The 24,856-nt window shown below is 42.1% G+C and overlaps 1 protein-coding gene across 2 annotated transcripts in view; it reads right to left on the bottom strand.

Annotated features, from left to right (window-relative positions):
• Positions 1-24,856, bottom strand: part of LOC137370102 (upstream-binding protein 1-like) — a 111,759-nt gene that overhangs the window by 57,459 nt on the left and 29,444 nt on the right. For both annotated transcript variants that reach the window (XM_068032242.1, XM_068032244.1), the window contains exons 3-4: positions 3,400-3,476; positions 768-873 (exon numbers count right to left, since the gene is read on the bottom strand). In XM_068032242.1, the coding sequence (XP_067888343.1) occupies positions 768-873; positions 3,400-3,476 (183 nt within the window). The remainder of the gene's footprint in view (positions 1-767; positions 874-3,399; positions 3,477-24,856) is intronic.

Here is a 24,856-nt window from a genome sequence, read left to right on the forward strand (position 1 = left end):
TAAGATAAACATTCTGGTCTCTAATCAGCCCCACTCTTCTTCTGACTACACTTTTATTATTTGTGTAATTACTGGAGACTTTTGGGGTCCCTTTTACATTAGTCACAAATCTATACTCATTCACTTTTTGTCCCTCATTCTCACTTTTTTTTTTAAGATCCCCTCTGTACTTTCTATATTCAGCTTGGTTCTTGAATCCATAATGAACCAAACAATTGTCATAGGCCTCCTTTTAATATCATTAAAGTTCTCTTGTACATATTTCAGGAATTCCTCACCTTCTTTGCCCTCTACACTATCCCAGTCTATGTTAGGATAACTGACATCCCCAATTATCACTACAAAGCAATTCTTGCATCTTTCTGTAATCTGCCTGCTAATTCGCTCCTGTCTCCTTCCCACTATTTGGTGGCCTATTGTATACACACAGTAGCATAACAGCTCCTCTGTGCCTTTGGCACCTAAACCACATCATCCCTTTCCAGTGTTATAATAGTTTTCTGATTAATACTGCCAGCAGGCCCTCATTTTCTCCCCTATCTTTCCTGATTATCCTGTAGTTAAGAATATTAAGTTCCCAAATCTCCCCTTCTGTGAGGCAGGACTCCGTTATTGCCACATTGGCATAGTCCCACGTGGCGACTTGCACCTGAGGCTCGCCAAGCTTATCGCTTTATTATGGCTTGCACAGACTATAATAACGGTCTGTGAGAAAGGAGGGGAAAACATAACACAAGAAAGAGGCTAGTCTATTGCAGAAAACTTACCTAAATCAAGAAGTCTATCACCAGGCCGGTTCCATTTCCATCCTTCCAGTTGCTGATGCTCGGTGTATTGGAGTCTTCGATCATGGAATACAACTCGCACGATACTCTAGGGTTGAGAAGGTACAAATTGTTTTCTACATACAAAGGCAGTGAATCATGGAAATCTTATTTTTGCCAAACTTGACTACTGTTAAGTAGAGGAAACAGCACATGACCCACATATGTCTTTTTAAAACATATTATGGTGACTCTACATGTAATTATTTTTGCCTTCTGTTTAAGATGGTACAAATCTGTCTCAAGTTCAATTCTTAGTCATGGTGAAGTTAACTTATCTCAAAGTTTTTTTAAAATTCACTTCATGGGATGTGGGTGTCGCTGGCTAGGCCAGCATTTATTGCACATCCCTAATTGCCCACGAGGTGGTGGTGGTGAGCTGCCTTCTTGAACTGCTGCAGTCAATGTGGTGTGGGAACATAGACAGTGCTATTAGGAAGGGAGTTCCAGGATTTTGACCCAGCGACAGTGAAGGAACAGAAATATAGTTCCAAGTCAGGATGGTCTGGGGCTTGGAGGGGAACTTGCAGGTGGTGGTCCCACGCATCTGTTGCCCTTGTCCTTCTAGGTGGTAGAGGTCATGGGTTTGGAAGGTGCTGCCCCAGTAGCCTTGGTGTGTTGTTGCAGTGTACCTTGTAGATGGTACACACTGCTGCCACTGTGCATCGGTGGTGGAGGGAGTGCCAATCATGTGGGCAGCTTTGTCCTGGATGGTGTTGAACTTCTCGAGTGTTGTCGGAGCTGCATCCATACAGACAAGTAGAGAGTATTCCATCACACTCCTGACTTGTGCCTTGTAGATGGTGGACAGGCTTTGGGGAGTCAGGAGGTGAGTTACTCGCCACAGGATTCCTAGCCTCTGGCCTGCTCTTGTAGCCATGGTATTTATAATGGCTACTCCAGTTCAGTTTTTGGTCAATGGTAACCCCCAGAATGTTGACAGTGGGGGATTCAGCGATCGTAATGTTGTTGAATGTCAAGGGGAGATGGTTAGATTCTCTCTTGTTGGAGATTGTCATTGCTTGCCACTTATGTGGTGCGAATGCTTCTTGCCACTTATCAGCCCAAGCCTGGATATTGTCCAGGTCTTGCTGCATTTCTACACGAACTGCTTCAGTATCTGAACAGTTGCAAATGGTGAACATTGTGCAATCAGCAGCAAACATCCCCACTTCTGACCTTATGAGTGAAGATCATTGATGAAGCAGCTGAAGATGGTTGGGCCTAGGACACTACCCTGAGGAGCACCTGCAGTGATGTCCTGGAGCTGAGATGATTGACCGCCAACAACCACAACCATCTTCCTTTGCGCTAGGTATGATTCCAACCAGCGGAGAGTTTTCCCTGGATTCCCATTGACTCCAGTTTTGCTAGGGCTCCTTGATGTCATACCTAGTCAAATGCTGCCTTGATGTCAAGGGCAGTCACTCTCACCTCGAGTTCAGCTCTTTTGTCCATGTCTGAACCAAGGTTGTAATGATTTCAGGAGCTGAGTGGCCCTGGCGGAACCCAAGCTGAGCATCACTGAGCAGGTTATTGCTAAGCAAGTGCCACTTGACAGCACCGTCATCACCTTACGGATGATCGAGAGTAGACTGATGGGGGCGGTAATTGGCCGGGTTGGATTTGTCCTGCTTTTCGTGTACAAGACATAGCTGGGCAATTTTCCACATTGCCGGGTAGATGCCAGTGTTGTAGCTGTACTGGAACAGCTTGGCAAGGGGTGTGGCAAGTTAGCAATTGGGATGCTACAACAGGGGGGAGGTTGGTGCAAGTGGCCAGGGTGCTTATGTCAAATTACCTAGCAATCCTTGCTGGCAATACATCTGTGGGAACACATGGCTTATTATGTAAACTAATCTTAATGTACAAATAATACACAGTATGCAGCTCTTTACTATTTTCAAATCTATTTACCTGACTTGTTTATGAATTGTTATTTGAATTCTTCATCTTACTTGTTGTGACCCCCAACAGATTTTCACTGTACTAAAAGGAAAATACACTCGCAACCTAGATAAAAAGTGATGAAATACACCAACTGTGGCAAGCAGAACACTTCAGATATCAGATCCAACTTTCTGGTTAACAATTGAACACTGATCAACTTCAGGTAACAGAAATACATTTGTAAACCTTGAATGCCAAGGTGGGGCAAAAATCAAAAAGTTGCCTATAACAAATGCATCATATTATCTCTAACATAAATAACACCTTAAAGAACATGACAAAGGAGAAACAAATGCAAAGCAGAAATAGAAGAGCAGGAACAACTATTGAAAGCATAGTTTTAATATATGGAAGAATGCTTCTACCCGGATTCAATAAAACAAGGAAAGTCTTCGACTAATTGTAAGAAATAGGGTTTAAAAGCTAGCTACTTTCTTACTGCTGCTTTAGTGGGGATTAATTGTCCAGCCAAAGGCTTCTCACCTATTGTCTAGGTTCACATTATACACTAAGGAAAAAAAAAATCACATTCGGATTACTACAACTAAGTATACAGCAACATGCTTCTATTTATATTCTTTGTCATTTACTAAAACATTTGTCATTTAATAAAAAAGTGACCCACCTTAACCATTTTTCCACTTATTTCTGGTAAATCTCCTATTTTTCGGTTATCTAGCATTCGGACTTCATAAGATTGACCTGTTGAAGTGCAGAAGTTAGTTTAAGCTACAAAAGTCTCAGTTCAAAACCAACCAAAAAGTAAGGATCAATTGCAGTAACACGGTTCAGTATGATGCAACTGCAAGGTAATGACCGCTATAGTCTACTTTTAATTTAAATTCACATTTTGGTTGAAAATAACCACCAATGCAAATTAAGCAAAATTATTGGAACAACACAGCAGCATCTACAGGAACACAAAGATGGTATAAAGCACCAAAAATGCTATTGAAATACACATGATCAAAATTTGTACAAGTTGCAAGGTTTTATAACTTTGTACAATTCTATATGTTTTTTTGTTTAATTCCTACCAACTGCATATCAATCCACAAAATTGTGAAGTCTAGTCAGCGCAAAGTTAAGACAACATCTGGCTTAGTTGGAAGCCACTTCCTCAGGAATCACACAGATTTGGCTAGTGTGGCTGTTCCTGTAACTGTCAACTCACTATATTCTCAACCTTGAGCCTCCTCCTCATTCTCACTTCCACAGACAGCAACATCCTCCCGCATGGCATCAACAATTTCCATGTCAGTTCGCAATCTGTACATCATGACTTCCTTATTAACGTCAACACTGGATTCAAAACTCAGGTCAACTGGCCCTAGAAGGTTAGCTGCTTTGGGGGGTTGAAACTGGATTAAGCAGTGAATTTCACTGGTCAGAGTCCACGTCAATGCAAGGTTTATTTTCCTGCATGATTTGAATAAAACAACTTTGAATTAAATATAGACTGTACCAATAATGTGGTTCAGCATAAAGCAACTATAAAGTAATGAAATTGTTACAAATGAGGCAGGAGGAGTGCACTGTTTATTCTAGTCCCACTTCTCCACAGGCCACAACATATATTTAAATTTTCCCATTTACTGATAGTCAATCATGTAATCTATTTTTCCCCCAGAATAAACACAGCAACCAGGTTTCGTTAACAAAAAAAAAATCTGATTATAAACCAAGTTTTAACCAATAATAAAAGTACAACACACACACAAATTACAATATTAAAGCCCTTATTTATCCTAGCCTTCACACACATATACATACACAACGGTTAACTGGGAAAAAAAAATAAAGGGGATTTTGTTTACAGCTGTTGCAAAGAAAAAGAAATAATGAAAAAAAAACTTAGGCTGAAAAGAAGGTATGGAAAGACGTCCTTTGTTTTGGTTAGGCGCTGCAAATGCATATAGGTGGCCGTCTCTAGGAGCTTCCCAGAACAGTTCTTTCCAGGTGATGTTGATGATCAGTTTGGGTAGGCTTTCCAAGAGATGCAGCTACTGAAGGCTCCAAATAAGTCTTACAGCAGGAAGGCAGCAACGAGGTTTCAGTGCACACACATTCGATGCAAGGTTCCTTCAAATACAGGAGGAAATAGGAATCCACCACATTGGAAATACAGGGTTTCTTTTCAAGAGAAAGAGATCAGCTGTCTTCTCCTGACAGGCAAGAAGCAACTGTCTGTTCTAATAGTTAAAAATGAAACCAATACTTTCCAGAAGTCCTAGTCTCCAGACATCTATAAATCTTGGCTTGTTACTTCTTTGTAAATATCTCTCCAATTCAAAACAAACCCTGCTGGTTTTTTATTTGAAAACAGGTGCCTTCCAGTAACTGCTTACAGTTCAAACCCTTCTTTTTAAAAAAACACACCCTAAGTTCCAGCATCTATGGAATCCCTTTTCAGTTTTAAAATATAGATTCTCAAATTTTAACAAAAGGAAACACCCGTAACACCATTACCAGTTAAAAGAAAAAATAAAATAATTCAAATGATAGAAATCAGAGTTGAGGAGAATTTATTTTACTCAGCAAGTTATGATGATCTGGAAGGCACTGCCCAAAGAGAGTGGGACAAGCAGATTCAATCGTAAGTTTCAAAAGGGAATTGAATTTATACTTGAAAGGGAAATAATTGCAGGGCTGTGGAAGACAGCTAGACAGGCACAATGGGACGAAGGGCCTCCTTCTGTGCTGCAGGAGTCTATAAAATCTGAAATAAAAACACAATGCTGGAAACACTCAGTTCTGATCAAAGGTCATAGATTTGAAATATTAACCCTAACTTTCTCTCTCCACAGATGCCGCCTGATCTGATTGTTTCCATTGTTGCCAGCAATGTAGTTAGAGAAATCAAAAACGCAACACACTTTTTCAAACTAAATTATGTTGTACGGATCTATTATCTTTTACAAAATAATCTGTGCTCTTGACCCCTCAAAATCTTCACAAACATCTACAAGGTTCAAGTTATGAGTGTAATATTCAGTTACCTGGGTGAATTCTGCCTAAGAACACAGGCAGCCACTCAAGCTTGTTCTGCCATTCAATTAGAGCACAGGTGATCTGTACCTCAACTCCATTTATCCATATCCTCTAATACCCTTACTAAAAAAATCTATCAATCTGAGACTTGAAAATTTTAATTGACCCAGCATCCACACAGATTTCCACTTCCCTTAGATTGTAGTGAAGTGCTTCCATATGACCTGCTCCAATTTTAAGATTGTGCTCCCTTTTTGATACATCTACGGGAACAAATAGTTTCTCTGTATCTACGCTATCAAATCCTTTAAACACCTCAATTAGATCTCTTCTCAACCTTCTAAACTCAAGGAAATTCAAACCAAGTTTACGCACTTGTCCTCATAATTTAACTCTTTAAGCTTTGGTATTATTCTGGTAAATCTGTGTACACATTTTCTATATTATAGCTGTAATGTATCTAAACTTAACAGTAAGAAATGTGAAGCATTTTTGGGCTGAAAAAACTTGGGACAAGTATACAATCAAAGGGATTAAATTAGAGCGGGAGTCTTAGAAAAGGGAAATAGACTGAACATATAGAAAAATAGGAGCAGGAGTAGGCCATTTGGCTCATCGAGCCTGCACCGTCATTCAATACGATCATGGCTGATCATCCAAACTCAGTACACTGTTCCCACTTTCTCCCCGTATCCCTTGATCCCTTTAGCCCTAAGAATTATATCTAACTCTTTCTTGAATATATTTAATGATTTGGTCTCAACTACTTTCCGTGGTAGAGAATTCCACAGGTTCACCACTCTCTGGGATCACTTTCAATGTCCAATTGGTGAGGGAATCTTAAAGTTAAAAGGAATGCTCAGATATACTGTCTACAACTTTCATTTACAAAGAGCTTTAAACTTTTAAAACATCATTGACACTCCAAAGATGAGAAAAGAAAAAAAACTAAAATATGAACAGGTAAGGAAATGGGTGACAAACTTTGGAGGCAATTTGGAGGGGGGACCAAAGTTGCAGTAATAATAATCAATAAGCTTGACTGCATTCAGAACAGTGTCGTGCATTTGATCAGTGTTTCTGCCACTGGAAACATTCAACTGGCATATTATGGCTGCAGTAGTACCATCTGCACTACAGAAACTTGCCAAGTACTTCCCAGTCCCAAACCCCTACCTTTAAAAAGAACAAAGCAGCAACATCATGGGAACACCATTACCTCCAAGTCACACACCATCATAACTTGGGCATGTACCACAGTTCCTTCTATGTCACTGGATAAATATCCTGGAATTGCTTACCAACACTTTCATGAGAGTATCAGCACAAGGACTGCAAAAGAGTTCAAGAAAGTTCATCATTGCTTTCTTAGGACAACTAGGGGTAGGCATTAAAACAGCCATGTCACTACCACCAACATCATAGAGCATTTTTTTTGAGAAAGTGATTCATTTACACGTAACTGGAAAGGAGATGAGCTTACCAAAGGGCAAAGCATCAGACACAAAGTACTATCAACAGGGTCAGGGGTGTGTATAAAGGAAAGTCAAATATGAGAGATTGTTGCAAGTATTAAATGCATAGAAGAGAGCAGGTAGTAGCATAAAGTGGTCGTGAAAAGAGTTCAGCATTAACAGAGTGCTAAAGTCAGGAATTTGGTGCAATTGGGAATTCGGTGCAGAGGTGAAAGGCAGTGCTATGGTATTTTTAGCCTCCATTTCCTATATTGGTTCATGTATGCTTGAGGCAGTTATGTACATAAAAAATTTTATCCACTGCTTAGTGCAAGTTCGTGTACAGAAACAGAAAAAAATAAACTATAAACTAGATATAAATATTATATATAAATTAGACTACGATATGGCAGAGCAGGTTGTATGTCTGGACTGTAGTATATGGGGGTTTGTGGACAGCAAGACTGTTCCGAGCGAAAATATCTGCAGTACTTGAGTTGATGTCTCCGCCTCAAATCTCTCCAGCTCAGAGTCAATGAGCTGGAGTGAGAGTTGGAGGCACTCGGCACATAAGGGAAGGGGAGCAGTATCTAGACAGTTTGCTCCAGACTTTAGTCACATTTCGTAGAGAGGTACAGGTTCAGAATGCAATTTATGCAACCGATACAAAATCAAGGGGAACCCAGATGAGATAGAGACTAAGGAACTGGAGAAACTGATCCTATTCAACAGGTACAATGTACTTGATACCTGTAAGGATAAGGATAAAGATTTTTGGAAGAACAGCCAGAATGTGGACCATGGCATCTTTGGAGCAGGAGACTGTCCAAGGGGGAAGAAGAAAGAGGAAGAGGAGGACAGGAAGTGTAATGTGGTAGTTGTAGGGTATTCAATAATTAGGGGGACAGAGAGCATCCTTTGTAAGCAGGATCAAGAGTCTCACAGGGTTTATTGCTTACCTGGTGCCAGGATGAGGGACGTCCCGAATCGGCTTGAAAGGATACTGGCGAGGAAGAGGAAGGATCCAGTCGTCTTTGTCCACGTTGGAATCAATGACATAGGAAAGAATAGGCAAGAGGTCCTATTTGGAGAATACCAGGAACTAGGAGCTAAATTAAAGGGCAGAACCTCGAGGGTTAAAACCTCTGTATTGTTACCTGAACCACGTGCAAAGTGACATAGGGATAAGCAGATCAGCAAGGTGAATGCATGGCTGCAGGAGTGGAGTGGGAAAGAGGGATTCGATTTCATGGGGCATTAGCACCAATACTGGGAAGGGAAGGAACTGTACCATTGGGGCGGGCTTCATCTGAACAGGGTTGGGATCAGGGTTCTAGCAGAAAAGGATAAATAGGGCAGTCCATGAGGACTTTAAACTACTAGTAAGCAGGGAGAGGGTTCAGATAGAAAAGGTAGAATAGATCACAGTCTGAAAACAAACAATGAAGAGAGCAGAATAAGAGTCAGAAATTGTGCTTTATGCACCATAGGTAGAGGGAAAACTAAAAGATGTAAAGTGATTAAACTAGGAGACAGAAATAGGAAAGGTGTATTAAAACAGTACAGCAGAAGGACAGGTTAGGGCATGTGGCCCAAAGAGAATCATAATGGCGCAGAAGGAGGCCATTCAGCTCATCAACTCCATGTCGGTTCTCTGTAGAGCAATCCAAAACAGTCCCATTCCCCAACTCCATCCCCATAGCCCTGCAAGTTTATTTCCCTCAAGTGCCCATCCAATTTCCTTTTGAAATTACTCGTCGTCTCTGCTTCCACCACCATTCTAGTCAGCGGGTTCCACATCATTACGACTCGTTGAGTAAGAAGTTCTTCCTCACATCCCCCCTGCATCTCCTGCCCAAAACCTTAAATCTCTGTGCCCCCTAGTCCTTGCACCATCAGCTTTTCTTTGTCTATCTTACCTAAAACTGTCATAATTTTGTACACCTATCAAATCTCCCCTTAATCTCTTTTGCTCCAAGGAGAATAACCCCAGCTTATGCAACCTAACCTTGTAGCTAAAATCCCTCATCCCCAGAACCATTCTGCTAAATCACTTCTGTACCCATCCTTCCTGAAGTGTGGTGACCAGAGCTGGATGCAATATCCTAGTTGTGACCTCACCAGAGATTTATAAAGGTTCAGCATAATTTCCCTGCTTTTGTATTCAATACCTCCATTTATGAAGCCCAAGGTCCCATATGCTTTGCTAATTACTCTGTCAGTATGTCCTGGTACCTTCAAAGATCTATGCACACAAACCCCCAGGTGCCTTTGTCCTTGCACACTCTTTAAAACTGTGCCATCGAGTCTATATTGCCTGTCCCTAACCCTTCTGCCAAAAGGCATCATCTCACACTGCTCTGTAGTTAACAGCAGAAGGATGCATGTACATTTAACAAATAGTGACCGTAATATGATCACGTTCTATTAATGTTGAAAAGGGAGAAATGTGAAACAGCTACTAAGATTCTATATTTAGAGAAGGATGACTTTAATGGGATGAAACAGAGACTGTCCACAGTAAACTGGGCAAATCTGTTATTGGGTAAAATTACAGATCAGTGGGAGATGTTCAAAGAAGAATTTGTGATACAGAACCAGTTTATACCCCTAAAGCGCAAGAGTTCTACATGTCAAAATAGACAACTGAAGAGGTAAGAGACAACATAAAACAAAACATGGACCCTTAAACATGGCACAGAAATACTTAAAGTCTAAATTTTTTATTCTTAAAATCAATACTCCACAACTTGCCTAAACACACATAGGTTTTAAAATAAAATCAGATAGACCTCCCACTCCTGATCACCATACAACAACCCCTCTAGCAACAGCCGTACAACTGATCAGATAAAGACAGGACAAGGCTCAGCTATTATGCTCTCCATGGCTGCTGATATTAACTCTCTAGGCTCCCACACAAACAACAGTTCTGGGAATGGTATCAAATGCCTTCCCATGTCCCAGCACATAACACTGTTTTCCAGAGATGAGGGGAGAGAAAATCAGAAAAATGAAAAAATGGTATGCACATGAAGCTGACCAAGCAGTACACTTGAGATTTTGTTATCAATTTAGGTACGTCATTCAATGGCAGAAATCATTAGATCTTACCTAAAAATGCATATATTGTTGCATAGTCCAATGTGTACAATTGCATCCAGTGGCAGCTGTTGGACAAGTTATGTAATAATCTAGTGAAGCCTTTGACCAGGTATCAAAAAAATATTTTCAATTAGCAATGATCAAAAGATAGCAAGCACTTCAGGTCTACAGAATAAGGCTTCTAAACTGATATTTAGTTCTGAAATAATTAGGGAGAAGAAATTGAAACACAATTCTACAGATTGTTTCATTACATGAATTTACTTCTGATCACACTACCTCTCAACTTCAAGAACACATGCTGCACTTTCAAAAAACTAGTGCCTCAATTTGTTTTGTGAATATATTCACAAGTTTCAAGGAATGGAAAACTATTTTTGCAGTACATAAAGCAGTGTTCGGAGAGCGTCTGGAGACAATTCCTCCAAACGACAGGCAGAGTACGTGACCTGAAACGTTGAGGCCTGCCAGTACTTCGAAGAACTCCTTTTTCAAGGAAACTGCTCTTTTCAGATTCACGTGGTGTAAAACAGTAACAGTATTAATCAACGTTACTGCTCTCACCATGAAAACCTTCAAACAACTTTTGACAATTCCCATGTTTTAGATTTTATACCCTGTACTAAATATTATTTCCTATGCAAATAAAAAAGGTGTATGAGATCAGAGCCATAGTAATACTAAAAATGAACCATTCACACATAATGCTCACATTAAGGCTTTTCAGCAAAGTTGATGCATCTTCATGGTACTACAAAAACTCAGTACCCATTCTAAAAGGAAAATATCCTAGTGATGGAGCATGAAGATAGCAATTTCAATATTATCTTTCTCCAAAGCTTGGTATTCTGAAAACATTTCAGTGTCTGAGTTAGTAGATCACTATATTTTAGCTTGCTACCATCTCTCCCAGAGCCCCCCCCCCCCCCCCCCACCCCCAATCAAGAAGTTAGGACATCAGCAGCCAATTTCATTTAGATCAGTAACAAGGATATGGAGTTGAATAGAATGCTGAGGTTACAGTCTGGTTCAGCCTGTTGCCAGAATGAAATCAGTGACAAACGTATGGACTTTGCGATGGGATCGAAGACAGCTTCAGTCTTCCCAAGATTTAACTGGAAGAAACTGCAGCTTATCCAAGATTGTATATTGGACAAGCAGTCCGAGAACCCAGAGCCAATGGCGAAGTTAAGGGAATTGGTAAATAGGTATAGCTGGGTATCAGTAGCATACACATGGAAGCTAATCCCATGTCTTTGGATATTATTGCCAAGGAACTGCGTGTAGATGAGAAGAAAGGCCCCAAGGATAGATTCTCGGGGGACTCCAACAGTTTAAAAAAAAAATTCTTTCATGGGATGAGGGTGTCGCTAGCAAGGCCAGCATTTGTTGCCCATCCCTAATTGCCCTTGACAACTGAGTGGCTTGCAAGGCCATTTCAGAGGGCAGTTAAGAGTCAACCACATTGCTGTGGGTCTGGAGTCACATGTAGGCCAGACCGGGTAAGGACGGCAGATTTCCTTCCCTAAAGGACATTAGTGAACTAGATGGGCTTTTATGACAATTGATGATAGCTTCATGGCACCATTACTAACACTAGATTTCAATTCCAGATTTTTATTAATTAACTGAATTTAAATTCCACCAGCTACCATGGTGGGATTTGAAACCATGCTCCCAGGCATTAGCCTAGGCTTCTGGAATACTAGTTCAGTAAACATGGAACAGCAGTGGGAAGAAAATCTATCCCCAGAGATGCTTTGCCTACAATCGGACAGGCAAGGTGGAACCAGGCAAGGGCAATAACACTGAGCTGGAAAATGGAGGAAAGGCAGTGGAGAAGGATGGTGTGATGACCTGTATCAAAGGTTGCAAAGAGGTCAAGGAGGGATAGTGTATCATAGTCACATTTCAAATAATATCATTTATGATTTTGGTTAGGGCCACTTCAGTGCTGTGGCAGGAATGGAAATCTCATTGGAACAATTCAAACATGAAACTACAGGAACGACAAGATTTGTGAGATGGCAACAGGTTCAAGAACTCTGGAGAGGAAAAGGAGGTTGCAGACGGAGCAGAAGATTGCCAGGTCAAGGTGGCATTTTGAGTTTGGGGGTTCAACTGCAGGGTCTTGAAAGTTAGAGGGGCAGTACTTAAGGAGAGGGACCTATTTAAAAATCAGCTAGTACAAGGGACAGGGAGGTAAGTTGGGTGGTCAATAGTTTAGTGGCAATGGGGTCAAGGGAGGAGTTGGGTCTCAGAGACAAGACGAGCTCATAGGGGGCACAGAGCGATGACAGAAAGTGGAGGAAGAAACTAGGGTCTGTACAATATTAATCATAGCACTTCGAAAGGGACACATTCATTCATGAAGGAACAATAAGAATCATTCCAAATATAAAGGGAATGAGCTAGGAGGAAAGATCAGAAAAGCTCAAGCCCTACAATTAAAGAGAAAAACATTTATTTAGCACCTTTCACATCCTCAGGACATCCCACAGTTCTCTTTTAACAAACACATGCAATGCATCTTTTCACTGGAGACAAAAACATTAATACTGTTCTAATTTTCCAGTACTTGAAAATTACAGGAGAAGAAAAATATGAATATATCTGTGTAGAAAGCTGTGAAATATATAGATTTGAAGTGTATTTATTATTTTTATGTTCCAGTCACTGATCTCCCTAGTTAGGATTAGCCATGCAGTGCAGGTCTCCGCAGACCTGCTGCTTCATAGGACAGAACTGCAATCACATAGGATCAGCTCCCCACATTTAACTTGCATGGCAAGAAGCACTTGATCTAATAGCAATTTCGTACACACACAATTTTCAAATCTGTACATTATTGGCTGTAAAGCATGTTATCACATCATGAGGTTGTGAAAGGTGTTATACAAATTCAAGTCTTTCTTTCATTATGGGGTTACAATGAGGTTGTTTGTGTTTAGGACAGCTGACAGCAAAATTGCAGTCTGTAGTTGGCTGTAATCCCTCAATGTGAAAGCACCTTCATATTGAAGATGATTGGGAGAAGGAAAAGTTTGCACAGATTTTGGCTGCTTTTAATTCTTGAACAGTGGCAGACATATTTGAGGCCAACTCTAAACACAGCCATGTTTCAAGCTCAACACAATCCTGTGTAGACTATTTATTAGAAACTAATCATCTCCCCTTGACATTCAATGGTATCACGATCGCTGAATGCTATACCATCAAAGATCCTGGGGGCTCACCATTGACCAGAAACTTAACTGGACCAGCCCCACAAATACTGTGGCTACAAGAACAGGTCAGTGGCTGGGTATTCTGCAGCAAACAACTCATCTCTTGATTCCCCAAAGCCTGTCCACCATATACAAGGCATAGAAGTCTGGGGTGTGATGGAATACTCCCCATTTGCCTGGTTGCATGCAGCTCCAACAGCGCTCAAAAAGCTCGCCACCATCCAGGACAAAGCAGCCCACTTGATTGGCACTCCACCATCACCTCAAACATTCACTCCCCTCCACCACCAACACCACGGCCATAATGTGTACCAGCTACAAGATGCACTACAGCAACTCGCCAAGGCTCCTTCGACATTACCTTCCAAATCTGCGACCTCTACAACCCAGAAGAACAAGACAACAAGCGCATGGAAACACCACCACCTGCAAGTTCCCCTTCAAGACGCACGCCATCCAGACTTGGGAATATATTGCCATTCCCTTAATCATCGGTGGATCAAAATCCTGAAACTCCCTACCTAACAGCACTAACAAGGTGTATACACACACCCACACAGACAGGCTCACCACCACCACCATCTTCTCAAGGGAAATCAGGGATGGGCAATAACTGCTGGCCTTGCCAGGAATACCCACATCCCATGAACAAAGAAGACCTGGCTTACTCAGGAAGTTAAGAATAGTATTAGATTAGAAGTAGTGACTTATAATGTTGCAAAGGATTGGAAAAGTTTTAGAAAGCAGCAAAGGAACACCAAAAAGTTGATAAAAAGGGAAAAAATAGAATACGGGAAGAAACTAGCTGGGCATATTCAAACAGATCGTAGAACTTTTACAAGTATATAAAAAGGAAGAGAGTGGTTAAAGTAAACATTGGTCCCTTAGAAGCAGAGACAGGAGAAATTATGAGAAATGACAAAATGGCAGAGACACTGAACAAATATTTTCTGCCTCTTTTCACAACAGAAGACATAAGTTGCATACCAGAAACAGAGGATAAACTAAGGGCTAAGAGGGTGTGAGGAAAAAAAGGTAAATAATATCAGTAGAGAAAAGGTATTGGAGAAACTTAAGGAACTAAAATCGAACAAATCCCCATGACCTGATGGCATACCTCCGAGGTTATAAAAGAAATAGCTGCAGAGATACTGGATGCGCTGGCCATAATTTTCCAAAATTTCCTGGGTTCTGGAACAGGCCCAGCAGATTGAAAGTTAGCAAATCTAACACGACTATTCAAGAAAAGGAGGGAAAACAGAAAACGGGAACTACAGACTGGTTAGCCAGACATCAGTCGTCAGGAAAATGCTGAGATCTATTATTAGGGAAATCTTCATTAATGCACTTAGAAAATCATAGTATGATCAGGAAACGTCAACATGGTTTTACGACAGGGAAATAGTGTTTGACAAATGTATTTGAATTTTTTGAGAATGTAACTAGTAGGATAAAGGGGAACCAGTAGATGCAGTGTACCTGGATTTCCAAAAAGCATCAGGTGCCACACAAAAGGTTAATAGGCAAGAACAGCGCTCATGGAGGTGAGGGTCATATATTAGCATGACAAAGGATTGGTTAACAGACAGGAAGCAAAGAATAAGCATAAATGGGGCATTTTCAAGTTGGCACGATGTGACTAGTGAAGTGCTGCAAGGATCAGTGCTGGGGCCTCAGCTTTTTACTATATTGATAATTTAGATGAAGAGACTGAGAGGAATGTATCTAAGTTTGCTGATGGCACAATGTCAGCTGGAAATGCAAGCTGTGAGGAGGACACAGAGAGGCTGCAAAGAGATATAGACAGGTTATGTGAGTGGACAACAAGATGGCAGATGGAGTATAATGTGGGGAAATATGAGGTTATTCACTTTGGTCATAAGAATAGAAGAACAGAACTTTTTTTTAAAAAGGCTTGAAACTTGTAAATGTTGATGTTCAGAAAGACTTGGGCGTGCTCCTACAAGGAACACAGAAAGTTAGCATGCAAGCAATTAAGAAGGCAAATGGTATGTTGGCCTTTACTACAAGGGGATTGGAGTATAAGAAAAAGTCTTGCTAACAATTGTACAGGGCTTTGGTAAGATCACACCTGGAATTGTGCGTGCAGTTAAGGAAGGATATACTTGCATAGGAGGCAGTATAGCAAAGGTTCACTAGATTGGTCCCTGGAATGAGTGGGTTGTCCTATGATGAGAGGCTAAGTAAATGTGGAGTTTAGAAGAATGAGAGTTGATCTCATTGAAACATACAAGATTCTGAAGGGGCGTGACAGGGTAGACACTGAAAGGCTGTTTCCGCTGGCAAGGCAATGCTGAAGACAGGGGCACAGTCGCAGGATAAGGAGATGATCATTTAGAGTTGAGATGAGAAATTTCTTCACTCAAAGGGTTCTGGGTCTTTGGAATTCTCTACCCCAGAAGGCAGTGGATGCTGCATCGTTAAATATATTTAAGCCTGGGATAGCCTGATTTTTGGTCTCTCAGGGAATCAAGGGACATGGGGAGCGGGTGGGAAGGTGGATTTGAAGCCCAAGATCATCCATGATCATAATGAATGACGGGGCAGGTTCGATGGGCCATTTGGTCTATGCCTGCTCATATTTCTTATGTTATGTAAGAAAAATACTCTTTCTTGCTAATTATCTCCCCTCCTTCCTGAAGACATTACTTACTTATGAAGAATTATTACACAGTCATCTCCCAGTACTTCATTTTTGAGTCTTGACAAGGAGTGTCAGCAGGCCAGCTGACATCAGGGTAGCATCACAAGCTATGTTGTTCAATGGTACACATGCACATACAATTCAAGTAGGGGTCACTGGATATTGATCAGGAATTTACCTTCTTTAACTCAGCACTGACACAAAATAAAGTGCCAACCACTGCTTCGGATATGATCTGCTCATTCAACAGAGACCAAGGACTGAACTTTTCGTTGTGCAGCTTTTCCAGGAGCACAGGCATTGCGAGCGAGGAGTGAACAGCTGGGAAGTCAATTTCATCGGGAGTTTCGGTGGAGCAGGGACTGCTGGGTAAGTAGAAACCTATATATTTGGGCTGTTTCTGAACCCGAGACACTACTCTTGTAGTGTCTCCCACCCGCCCTCCTCCTCTTACCAAAAAAAAGGACTCGGTTGTGTGTAGGTAAGGTAAGGCTTTTTCTATTTCTCTTCTTGTTTCATCGTGTGATTGGTTAAAAACTTGGGAATTTAGAATAGTGGGAATAGTTATTCTTATGCATTTAAATGCAGTAGCCATTCTGCACAAGCTACGTCTGACAGCCGTTAATGAGATAATTGTTACTCTTTTTGGTATTGGTTGAGGGAGAAATGGTCGTAATGACTACCAAAGAACTTCCTGTTCTTCAAATTGTGCCACAGGATTAACCTATCTCTCCACACAGAATGAACTCTGGTAGATTGGAGGTCTGTCTTGTTTAATATCAAGAATCCCTAAAATATTTCTTAATTGCTAGCCCTATTTAACCAGTTTAATTTGATTACTGCCTCTGCCTGACTGTATATGTATATAAAATACACAACCATGTCACTTCAGAGGCAGGTACATCACCTCAAGTTTTCGATGAACTACCTAATGAATTGTTGATAGAGTTCACACAGGTATTAGAAATAATGGGGGAAACATCAACTTCCAAGAGTGAGTGGGTGCTGACTTAAATGAGCTGAAAATGTCAGCATGTTGAGAAGCCAGCTCCAAACTGCCAATTTCAGCATTTAACTGCAGAGCATTAGGCTGCTTTCAAGCAACCACCTCTGGAGAATCGGGTTGGCAATTTACATTGTGTTAATCGTTCATTAAGAGCTATCTTAACAGGTGTTTTGGGATTTAACTGTGGGTGTACGGGTTTCCCAGGCTTCCTGGAACTCGCCAGTGAAAGCAAGGTCACAGCACAGTGAAGCAATGGGAGGCAAAAATTCCCATATGTACTGGAACTTCACAGCTGCTTCCTTGCCTAATTGTGGGAAAAGCTTTTTTGCACATAGTACTTTTCTGAGAGTTTGCTTTCACTACATTGGAGGTTTCTGCTTGTGATCGCCACTTTGTATCTGTGATATATCAGATTAGCATAGGTGCCACTTACGCCGTTTTAGCTTGGACCTCTCAGATAAGGAGCAAAATGATCAGCTGCATGAGCAGCCGCAGCTGCCTTCTCCTCACAGACCTGCCGCTCCACAGGAGAGGGGAAAGAGAGAGGTGCAGTTCACAGGAAGTGATATTAGCATCAGGATACGCGGAGGATCAGCTTCCTGAGCATTTCTGGACACTAGTGTCTCAGGAAGCTCAGGGTCTCACACAAGGTCATGACAGGCACTTGCAGCCTGCTGGAGGAAGACCTGCTACCAAGACGACCTGGTGGCCAAGCTTTGCCAGTGGCTATCAAAGTCACCATCACCTCAACTTCTTTGCTTCAGGCTCCTTTCAGGGATCAGCTGGCGACCTATGCAGGATTTTGCAACTGACTGCCCACAAATGCAACACACAGGTGACCATGTATGTCAGGACAGGCAATTATGTATACTTTGCCACCTATGATGCTAGCCAGAATGAGCGAACGCTCAGGTTTGCAGCTTTGGCTGGCTCCCCACAGGCAAGGGCATCATTGACTGCACCCATATGGCAAGCAAGGTTTCCCAAGATCACCCAGGAGCATCTGCGAATCATAACAGCTTCCACTACATCAATGTACAGCTGGTGTGAAAATACAAAAAGATTATGCAGTGATAATGCAAGATTTCCAGGCGCCTGCCACGATGCTTTCAATGTGTGCCAATCCACCCTCCCTCATCTCTTCACACCTCAAAACAGACTTACCAGATGGATGCTTGGAGATGAAGGGTACCCACTTAAAATGTGGCTGATGATACCATGAGGAATCCAAGCAGAGAGACCCAGGAACATTTCAATGAATGCAAGCAATCAGCATGCTGAAGATGCATTTCAGGTAGGTACCTTGACAGACCTGGAGGCACCCTTCAATATGGACTAGCCAGGGTCTCCAGAATGGTCGTGATGTCCTGCGCCCTGCACAATGCACAACACTGCACAGCAGCAAGGTTTGAACCTTCAGGAGGAGGAAAGTGGACAGCAGAGCCTCGTAGGTGTACGAATTTGCCAAGGCATCAAGTAAAAATGGGCAAAATGAGAAATAAACAAATAATATTTATGTAGCTCATAAATGAAACACAAATTTAACCTAACACCATGTAACACACCCACATGTATATCCTTGTGCAACTACAAACCTGCACTCTTCCTCTTCCTAGCATTTGTACACAGTGCAACCCCTTTGGCTTCAGCAGAAGTAAAGGCAGGCTACTCAGATGCCTGTTCGAACTACCGAGATGCTCTTGGTCAATGTCCTTTGGGTTTTGGAGCCCATGAGGGCAATGCCAAAGACTGCTCCATTTAGAACTGTGAAGGGGCAAACTTGGCCATTGGGACAGAAATCAGCATGTTGCGTACTAACTAAGGCTGGGGGCGATGGAGGTGAGGGGAAAGGAAAGAAGTCGGTGTGCTTTAAGCAGAGTCCCTACTTCCATGTCCCCTTTCATCATATTCCCTCTCATAGCCCACCGGCACTTCCCTGCTAGCAATGAGCTGGAGAGCTCTTTGCTCCAAATTGATTGGTGATGAACAGCCAAGGCTAGGGTTTCAGCAATTCCATTTAAGATGGCTCTCAGTGTGCAAGCCACTGCCGAAGGTCTGCCTTCACTCACTCACTTAATGCTCCATGCAGGTGATCACTCTTTCCATGGAAGAAGACATCACAAACTCCTACAAAAGCATGCCACTCATGCTTTAGACGAACTCCTCCAATCTCTCTGCAAGCATGCAACACTGGGTCTGGAAAGCCTGGCAGTACATTGCACATTCATTGCTGATGCTCCAGACGTATCCTCTTTGGCGACAGTCCCCAAAGTTCAGCATCTGCATCCAACGGAGCATAGCTTGGCATGTCCTGTGCCTTCCAATGCAGACTCTCCAATGCTGGTCCTGTCTCCACCATCTGCTCTTCTTCACTTGTGATGTGTGAGACACTGGGTGAAAACCCAACTAGCTTCCTTACCAGTCTAAGTGTGAATATGAGGCTGGTGCTTGGTTTGTATGAATCCTGTCTCGGTGCATCCTCAGAGCTGAGTGAGCTCCTCTGAGGAGTCATCATCCTCCAGGACCACTTCCTGCCTGACACCTGACAACTTTGTGGGAGACTAAAGACAAGAATTAGAACGGTCAAGGTTATGAAGGTTTTAAGTGATTATGCACGTGATCATATTTCACTGACTTCTGGCATCAAGTCAATATGAGCGTTTGTTTGCCATGTAGCTGAGTGACATTTAAGTCCGTCACCAAGTAGCCAGGAGGGCCGATCTCCAAAAGCCAGGCACGCCAACACTTTGCTGATCTCCACTGCAACCCCTCTGCAGATGTTAGTCGTAAGATTGCTGGAGGACTACCTCCAGTTCTCTGCCTCTCCCTGATGTTATGAGCTCTCTTCTCCTGCAAGGAGGAAGAGAGAACCAGAGCTGAATTTAATGGAACGTGTTTAATGAAAGGATGAAGAATATTTGTTGAGGGTGGCTATGAGGCAGAGGCATGACACTGCATTAAGATGAGGGTGAATGTTAGTGGAGGATAGACAAATGGGAATGTGAAGATACGCACAGAGAGAGAGAAATGGGTACAGCTGCAAGATAAGTTGGTGTGAAGAGATGTGTTGGAGTAGGCTTGAGAAGGCAGAGTGAGTGAATTGGGGTGATACACACATCACCAGGTAGGTGTAAGCGCCACTGCAATCACCTTTAGGAAGATAGTGCAGCTGAATGCGTGGCTGGATAGATTATGCAGGAGGAAGGGCTTTAGATTCCTGGGGCATTGGGGGTGGTGGGCCCTGTACAAGCTGGATGAGTTGTACCTCAACAGGGCTGGGACCATTATCTTGGTGGGAAGGTTTGCTGGTGCTGTTGGGGAAGATTTAGACTGGCTTGGCATGCGGACAGGAACCAGAGCATAGGTTCAGAAGGAAGAAAAACAAAACTGAAAATAGAAGGCAGAAAATTAGTGAGCGACCATGAAAGGTCATTGAAACAAATAGACAAAGCAGTTGTTCTGTGAATAGTGTTTATATACTTCAATGCAAAAAGTCTAGTGAACAAGGTAGATGAGCTGAGGGCACACAGATAGCAGATAGACACTTGGAAGTATGAAATTGAGTGTCAGCCATGACTCAATTGGTAACACTCTCTGCTCTGAGTCACAAGGTTCCGGGTTCAAGTGCCACTCCAGAGCAGGAGCACAAAAATCTAAACTGGCACTCCAGTGCAGCAGAGGGAGTGCTGCACTGTCAGAGGTACCGTCTTTCAGATGAGACATTTAACTGAGGCCCCATCTGCCTGCTCAAGTGAATGTAAAAGATCCCTTGGCACTATTTTGAAGATCGGGGGCGTTAGTCCCGGTGTCCTAGCCAATACTTATTCCTCAATCAACATCACAAAAAACATTATCTTGTCATTATCACATTGCTGTTTGTGGGAATTTTGTGTGCCCAAATTGGCTGCTGTGTTTCCTACATTACAACAGTGACTACACTTCAAAAAGTATTTCACTGGCTGTAAGGAGCTTTGAGACGTTCAGTGGTCATGAAAGGTGCTATATAAATTCAAGTCTTTCTTTTTATCATTGCCAATACTGAAATATGCCTTAAAGGAGAGCAGGAATGGCAGCTCAACATTCCTGGTCACAGGGTTTTCAATAAGAATTAGAGAGTAGGATAAAAAGAACAAATGAAATAGGAACAGGAGTAGACCATAAGGCCCCTCGAGCCTATTCTGCCATTCAACACGATCATGGCTGATCTTTGGCTTCAGCTTCATTTTCCTGCCTACTCCCCATATCCCTTGATTCCCTGAGAGACCAAAAATGTGTCTATCTCAGCCTCAAATATATTCAATGATGGAGGATCTACTACCCTCTGGGGTAGAGAATTCCAAAGATTCACAACCCTTTGAGTGAAGAAATTTCTCCTCATCTCAGTCCTAAATGATTGGCCCTTTACCCTGAGACTGTGCTCCTATGTTCTAGATTTCCTAGTCAGGGGAAATGACCTCTCAGTGTTTACTGTTTACCCTGTCAAGCCCCTTTTAGAATCTTGTATGTTTCAATGAGATCACCTCTCATTCTTCTAAACACCAGAGAATGTAGACCCAAATCGACTCAGCCTCTCATCATAGGACAACCCACTCATCCCAAGGAGAAATCAACTAAAACTTCATTGTACCACCTCCAATGCAAGTATATCCCTCCTTAAATATGTGCACAGTACTCCACGTGTGGTCTCACCAAAGCCCTGTAAAATTGTTGCAATACTTTCTTGTTCTTGTATTCCAATCTCCTTGCAATAAAGGCCAAAGTAACATTTGCCTACCTAATCGCTTACTATACCAGCATATTAACGTTGTGTCCTCTGAACAACAACATTTACAAATTTCAGACCTTGTGAAAAATATTCTACTTTTCTATTCTTACGACCAAAGTGAATAACCTCACATTTCCCCACATTATACTCCCCATCTGCCACCTTGCTGCCCACTCACTTAACCTGTCTACATCTCTGCAGCCTCTTGGGTGTCTTCACAACTTGCATTCCCACCTAGCTTTGTATCGCCAACAAACAGATACATTACTCTGTCTCCTCGTCTGTCATTAATATAGATTGTAAATAGCTGAGGCCACAGCACTGATCCTTACAGCACTCCACTATTCACAGCATGCCAACTTGAAAACTTCCCATTTATCCCTACTCTCTGCTTCCTATCCGCTAACCAATGCTCTATCCATGCAAATCCATCACCAGCAACTCCTTGAGCCCTTATCTTGGGTATCAACCTTTTGTGTGGCACCTTATCCAGTGCCTTTTGGAAATCCAAGTAAACTACGTTTACTGGCACCCTTTATCTACCCTACAAGTTAAATCCTCAAAAAATTTAAGAAATTTATCAAGCATGATTTCCCTTTCATAAAACCACGCTGACTTTGTCTGATAATACTATGATTTTCTAAATGCATTGCTAAGACTTCCTTAATAATAGATTCCAGCACTTTCCCAATGACTGATGTCAGGCTAACTGGCCTGTAGTTCCCTGCTTTCTCTCTCCCTCCTTTCTTGAATACCAGTGTTACATTTGCTAACTTCCAATCCACTGGAACCATTCAAGAATCAAGGAAATTTTGGAAAAATCATAACCAGCACATCCACTATCTCTGCAGCTACCTCTTTGATAACCCGAGGATCTAGGCCATCAGGTCCTGGGGATTTTAGGACTCCCTCCCTCCACCACCAACACACAGTGGCAGCAGTGTGTACCATATACAAGATGCACTACAGCAAATCACCACGCCTCCTTAGACAGCACCTTCCAAACCCACAACCTCTTCCACCCAGAAGGACAAGGACAGCAGATGCATGGGAACACCATCACCTGCAAGCTGCCCCCCAAGTCGCATGACTTCGCAACCCGGAAATACATCGCTGCGCCCCCACCGCCACTGGGTCACAATCCCAGAACTCCCTCCCCAACAGCACAGTGAGTGCACCCACAGCAGACGGACTAAAGCAGATCAAGAAAGCAGCTCACCACCACCTTCTCAAGGGCAATTAGGGATGGGCAACAAATGCTGGCCTTGCCAGTGATGCCCCATCCCACTTTAGGTTCTCCAGTACTTTTTCTCTGCTGATGTCAATTACCTTAATTTTCTCACTCTTATTAGCCCCTAGGTTACCCTCTATTTTTGGTATGCAACTTGTCTCTTCTGACAGACACTAAATATTTGTTCAATGTCTTGGCCATTTCCTCATTTCCATGATGATTTCTCCTGTCTCGACCGCTAAGGGACCAATGTTTACTTTAGCTACTCTCTTCCTTTTTATAAACTTGTAAAAGTTCTTGCAATGTTTTTATATTCCTAGTTAGTTTACTCTCATTCTATTTTTTCCCTTTTCATCAAGTTTTTGATGTCCCTTTGCTGTTTTCTGAAACACTCCCAATCCTCAGGCTCTTTGCAACATTATAAGCCAATCACAGCTGTGAGGAGAGATGCTAGAAGGAGCAATAAATGAAGCCATATGTGTTGCACTAACAAAAACGAGCAATCACACTGCTGGCAACATACTACAGACCCTCAAACCATCAGAAGGAGGTAGAAGAGCAAATATGTGGCAAAGTGCTGAAAAGTGCAAAAACAAAAAAGCAGTAACAGTAGGGGATTTCAACTACCCTAATATTAACTGGGATAACCTCAGTGTGAAAGGTACAGAGGACAGAGTTTTTAAAAATATATTCAGGAGAACTTTTTTTTAGCCAGTATGTAGCAAACCCAAGGGGCAGTTCTGGACTTAATTTTATAGGGTATGAATCTGGGCAGGTGGAAGGGGCATCAGTGGGAGAGCATTTTAGTGGTAATGAGCATAATTCAGTTAGACTTACATCAGTTAAGGAAAAGAATAAAGACAGACCAAGAGTAAATGTATTAAATTGGGAAAGGCTAATTTTACCAAGCTGAGATGTGATTTGGCAAAAGTGGAATGGAAACAGCCATTTGAAAGGCAAATCAGTGTCAGAGCTGTGGGAGACAAGATGGTTCCCATAAAGAGAAAGGGTGCAATTCACATATCTAGCCCCCTGGATGTTCAAAAGCATATACAGTAGGATTAGGCAAAAAAAAAGTGAATGTCAGATGCCAAGAGTTCAATGCCTCAGTAGTATAGAAAATGTGCGGTGAAATTACAAAGGAAATTAGGAAAACAAAGAGAGAGGCATGAAAAAATACTGCAAGTAAAATCCAAAGATGTTTTATAAATAAAGAGCAAGACGATAACTAAGGAAAGAGTATGACCAATTTGAGACCAAAAAGGTAACTTGTGTGTGAAGGCACAAGCTGTGGGCATGATTCTTAAATGAATACTTTGCATTTGTTTCTGCAAGAGAGATGAAACCAACATTGCAGTTGAGGAGGAGGAGTGTGAAATATTGGATGGGATAAACATAGTGAGGGAGGAAATATCAAGGTGTTTAGCATCCTTGCAAGTGGATAAATCACCAGGCCCAGATGAAATGTATCCCAGGCTGCTGACGGAAGCAAGGGAACAAATAGCAGAGGCTCTCACCATCATTTTCCAATCCTCTCTGTCTACAGGCGTGGTGTCAGAGGATTGCTTATGTTTTAACGTTGTTTAAAAGGGGAGGAAGGGATAGCCCAAATAATTACAGGCTTTTCAGCCTAACCTG

Source organism: Heterodontus francisci, chromosome 5, assembly GCF_036365525.1.
Source record: "Heterodontus francisci isolate sHetFra1 chromosome 5, sHetFra1.hap1, whole genome shotgun sequence".
Lineage (NCBI taxonomy): Eukaryota > Metazoa > Chordata > Chondrichthyes > Heterodontiformes > Heterodontidae > Heterodontus > Heterodontus francisci.